The sequence below is a fragment of the Orbicella faveolata genome, unplaced genomic scaffold, assembly GCF_042242905.1.
Source record: "Orbicella faveolata isolate gen_17 unplaced genomic scaffold, um_ofav_v1 contig_35, whole genome shotgun sequence".
NCBI lineage: Eukaryota > Metazoa > Cnidaria > Anthozoa > Scleractinia > Merulinidae > Orbicella > Orbicella faveolata.
In genome coordinates this window covers 30,704,563-30,709,642 of record NW_028301564.1, presented here as the reverse complement: position 1 = coordinate 30,709,642, position 5,080 = coordinate 30,704,563, and the positions used below count along the sequence as shown (strand labels likewise).

Here is a 5,080-nt window from a genome sequence, read left to right as displayed (position 1 = left end):
AGTTAGTTTAGAGTCTCCGGGACTGGAAAATATCCCCCAAGTTCCGGGAAATCGAGCCGAAGTTGGTCAAAATCACGAATCGCGTAACGCGGTCTCGGCTACTCTTTCAGTCTTAAAGTGAAGTGGGGCTATATTTCAGCCCAGAAGCTCGAAAGTGAGCGTTCAAAAAGTTTTGCTGTGTCCATTTCACTGCAAACCAAGGCCATCAGGAGTTAGTTTAGAGTCCTCTGCACTGGAAAATATCCCCCAAGTTCCGCGAAATCGAGCCGAAGTTGGTCAAAATCACGAATCGCGTAACGCGGTCTCGGCTACTCTTTCAGTCTTGAAGTGAAGTGGGGCTATATTTCGGGTCAGAAGCTCAAAAGTGAGCGTTCAAAAAGTTTTGCTGTGTTCCTTTCACTGCAAACCAAGGCCATCAGGAGTTAGTTTAGAGTCCCCGGGACTGGAAAAGATCCCCCAAGTTCCCGGAAATCGAGCCGAAGTTGGTCAAAATCACGAATCGCGTAACGCGGTCTCGGCTACTCTTTCAGTCTTGAAGTGAAGTGGGGCTATATTTCGGGTCAGAAGCTCAAAAGTGAGCATTCAAAAAGTTTTGCTGTGTTTCTTTCACTGCAAACTAAGGCCATCAGGAGTTAGTTGAGAGTCCCCGGGACTGGAAAAGATCCCCCAAATTCCCGGAAATCGAGCCGAAGTTGGTCAAAATCACGAATCGCGTAACGCGAACGATTTCGAAAAGCGACTGGACTCGACCAAAAGGACGGCGAGAGCCAAGTGAATACTTTGATTTATTCGATGGGCGAAGAAGCTGATGACATCATAGTGTCATTCGGACTGACAACTGAAGAAGCAAAGCAGTACAACGTAGTGAAAGGTAAGTTTGAAGCTCATTTTGTGGTAAAGAGAAACGTAATATTTGAAAGAGCCAAGTTCAACCTGAGAAGTCAACAAGATGGTGAGTCAGTGGATAATTTCATAACAGATTTGTATTGTCTTGCTGAATACTGCGAATTTGGAACACTAAGAGACGATCTCATCCGAGATAGAATCGTGGTAGGGATAAAAGACAAGAAGCTCTCTGAACAACTGCAACTGGATTCCAAGCTGACTTTAGAGAAAGCAATTACAAAAACCGGGCAGTCGGAGACAGTTAAAAAGCAGCAAACGTTCCTACAGGAAACCAAATCTGACCCGCCACCAGCGCATGTTGATCGTTTGTCCAAAGGAAAGGGAAAAGATTCTAAAGAAGATATGAAGAAGAAAAAGAAACCACCCAAGTCTAAAAATGGGAAGACTCCTGAAGCACAATGTTCAAGATGCATGGGTCAACTACACTCAAAGAGACTATGTCCAGCCAGAGAATCGAAATGTAACAAGTGCTCCGAAGTAGGACATTGGCCGAAGGCCTGCAGATCTCAATCAGACAAGAGAGTGGGTGAAGTGAATTTTCCTGGGAGGCAAGAAGAAGGAGAGTTCTCCCTAGGTGAACTCACTGAACTATCTGCGGCCCAAAGAAGTACAGAAGATTCATGGAAAGCTAAAGTTTCATTGAATGGACTGCAAGCAGAATTTAAATTGGATACCGGTGCGGATGTAACAGTAATTCCACCTAGCTTATATCACAGTTTGCAACCAGTTCCATCACTTAGCAGGACCACCAGGCTACTCGTGGGTCCATGTAAACAGAAACTGAGCTGTCTAGGAACTTTGATAGCAGAGTTGCGAGTGCAAGATAGGATTGCTAAGGAGCGAGTGTAGGTAATAGAAGATTTGGAGCGACCTTTGCTAGGAAGAAAGCCAGCTGAACTTCTAAAGCTGATAAGCAGACTTGACAACTTGAGCAGTGATGACTACAAGAATAAAGTAACAGACAAGTACCCCAAGTTGTTCGAAGGACTAGGTGTCATGGAGGACAGTTACCGTATCACACTCAAAGAGGAGGATGCTAAACCTTTCCAAGTGTCAGTTCCAAGGAAAGTACCCTTCCCCTTGTATCAGAAAACAAAAGAAGAGTTAGACAGGATGTTGGAGACAGGAGTCATATCCAGAGTTGACCAACCCACTGATTGGTGCGCTCCCATGGTGGTGACCCCGAAGAGCAATGGCAAGGTCAGGGTCTGCGTCGACCTGAGCAAGCTGAATGAGTACGTCAAGAGGGAGAACCATCCACTGCCAGCAGTAGACACAACTCTCGGAAGATTGGCAGGTTCCAGAGTGTTCTCTAAACTTGACGCCAACTCAGGATTCTGGCAGATAAAGCTAACGTGGGAATCAAGACCACTGACAACATTCATCACTCCATGGGGCCGTTTCTGTTTCAATGTGTTGCCCTTCGGAATCAGTTCTGGTTCTGAGAAATTCCAGAAGAATATGAGTCAGATTATCCAGGGATTACATGGCGAGGAATGCAACATAGATGACGTTTTAGTCCATGGCAAAGATGAGACTGAACACGATCAGAGGTTAGAAGCAGTACTCAAGCGTCTGGTGGAAGCTGGCGTGACACTCAACCTAGACAAATGCCAGTTCAGCACAGACAGAGTCAAGTTCCTTGGACACGTTGTAAGCTTCAGTGGAATTGAGGCAGATCCTGAAAAGCTACAAGCAATTGCAGACCTACCGCCAGCTCAGAACGTGCAAGAAGTGAGGACATTTCTTGGCATGGTGAACCAACTAAGCAAGTTTTCCGAGCACCTCGCTGACAAGACAAAGAGCATCAGAGACCTTCTTCACAAAGGGAACCAATGGACACGGGGAAGTGACCAACAGAAAGCATTTGAGCAGATCAAATCTGACCTCACACGAGCTCCAGTACTGGCTCTGTACGATCCAAACAAGGAAACCAAAGTGGCAGCTGATGCTTCATCCTTTGGCCTAGATGGGGTAATTCTTCAACTCCAACCTGACAACTCCTGGCGACCAGTCTCATTCATATCGCGAGCGATGACGCCTACTGAAACAAAATCGAAAAAGAAGCCCTAGCGCTCACATGGGCATGCGAACGATCCTGGGAGTACATTGTGGGAAAATCAATCTCTGTGGAAACAGACCATAAACCCCTGGTGCCACTCCTGAGTAGTCACACACTGGATCAACTTCCACCAAGAATTCAAAGATTTAGAATGCGACTCATGAGATTCCACTTCAAGGAGATCAAGCATGTTCCTGGAAAGAAGATGTACGTAGCCGATGCGCTTTCAAGACTCCAACCCCGAAGCCAAACAGTGAAGTCAACAATTGACGATGACGAAATGCATGCACACATTGGAAGCGTGATCTCATCACTGCCTGCCTCAGACGCACGATTACAGCAGATCATGGAAGCACAGGAGGAGGATCCTGTCTGCAGGCAGATCAAAGTGTACTGCTGTGAGGGATGGCCTGACAAGTACTCATTACACGATGCAATGAAACCTTATTGGTCAAGCAGGGGTGAACTGTCTGTGGTGCAGAACATTCTGCTCAAAGCATCCAGGATCGTGATCCCTTCTTCTATGCGTCTTGAGATACTGGATAAGATCCACGAAGGACACCAGGGAGTCACTGAGTGTCGTCAGGAGCGGGCCAAAAACTCTGTCTGGTGGCCAGGACCCAGCCGAGAAATCCAGGATCTGATGCAACAATGCAGAGTTTGCGCTCTTCAAAGGGACAACAAGCCTGAACCGCTTATCACGACACCCTTACCTGACCGTCCCTGGCAAATCGTAGCCACAGACCTCTTCGAGCTGAAAGGTGTTGACTACCTTATTGTTATAGACTACTTCTCAAGATACGTGGAAGTAGCAGCCATGCAGAGGACTACAAAGTCAAGTGAGGTCATTAGAGCACTTAAGTCGATATTTGCAAGACATGGGATCCCAGAACAAGTGCGATCTGACAATGGTCCTCAGTTTGACAGTGCAGAATTCTCTTACTTTGCTAAGGAATGGGGATTCAAGCATAGCACATTTCCCCAAGCAAATGGAGAAGTTGAGCGTGGAGTTAGAACTGTGAAGAATCTTCTAACAAAGGAAAAAGACCCTGCTAAAGCATTACTAGCCTATCGCTCAACACCACTAGCATGCAAGTTCTCTCCCGCCCAGTTGCTGATGAGAAGGCAGATTAGGAACAGCGTTCCGTTATTCCACACCCAGCTGAACCCACAGTGGCCTGACTTGGATAACCTGCGTGCACGAGAAAGCATGAGCAAATTGAAGCAGGAAACAGTGTTCAACACCAGGCACAAAGCCAAGCCCTTACCTTCAATTGGACCGGGTACTGAAGTTTTCGTCAAGGACCTTCAGCGGTTAGGAAAAGTCATTGAAGCAGCATCAACACCTCGGTCGTATAAAGTTGAAACACCGACCAGCACGATGAGAAGAAACCGTATTCACCTTACTCCACTGCCAAATCAGCAGGAGCAACATGAGCGACCGACACAAATGGTGAACCAGGTTCCCGCAGAGGACAAAGCGAACACCTGTTCGGAAGGACATTCCCGTTACAAAGAGAGACATTCAAGTACCTCCTGTACACCCATTCTTGCTACTAGGCCTAAGAGAATTATAAAACCATCGCTGAAAGTTAGAGAGAATCTGGGTTTAGTTTGAGATGACGCTGTGTTATAAGATTCCATATTGTTTGTCAGTCTTCTCATGCTCAGTTCGTTCCCTAGATACTCTTGAACAATGGGGGGAGATGTTGTGTTAGCTTACATGAAGTATTGTTCAAGTTAGTTACGTGCGAGATGCATGTTGGTTATTAAAGATGGCGTCTTGAAGTAAACACGTGTTGTTCACTGAAGACTATCGTAAGCCCAAATAACTCGACAATATCTTCGCTACTTTATCGGTTCTTGTCATGTTGGTGTCTCGAAACGTTTTTCACGTAGTATCGGTCTTGCAGTTTATTGTTTGTCTTCATACACCTTTTGGCTGATCAGATCTCTTGTAGATCCTACGTTGGCAGGGTTTATCGTATGCGGTCCCTTGCAGTTTCTGGTTTCTCACCCCCTTAGCAACTCGCGCGAGCGCGCGCATGAATCGGTTAATGTTCCCTTAATTATGGGATAGTTGGGTGACTGTCGGCAACACTCGACCCAGGT

The 5,080-nt window shown here is 46.4% G+C and overlaps 1 protein-coding gene across 1 annotated transcript; it reads left to right on the top strand.

The window, feature by feature from the left end:
- The first annotated feature begins 792 nt into the window (after positions 1 to 792).
- On the top strand, positions 793 to 1,755 carry LOC149104175 (uncharacterized). Its single transcript, XM_089274230.1, has one exon. The coding sequence runs from the start codon at positions 793 to 795 to the stop codon at positions 1,753 to 1,755; it is 963 nt and encodes a 320-aa protein (XP_089130356.1).
- The last annotated feature ends 3,325 nt before the right edge of the window (positions 1,756 to 5,080 follow it).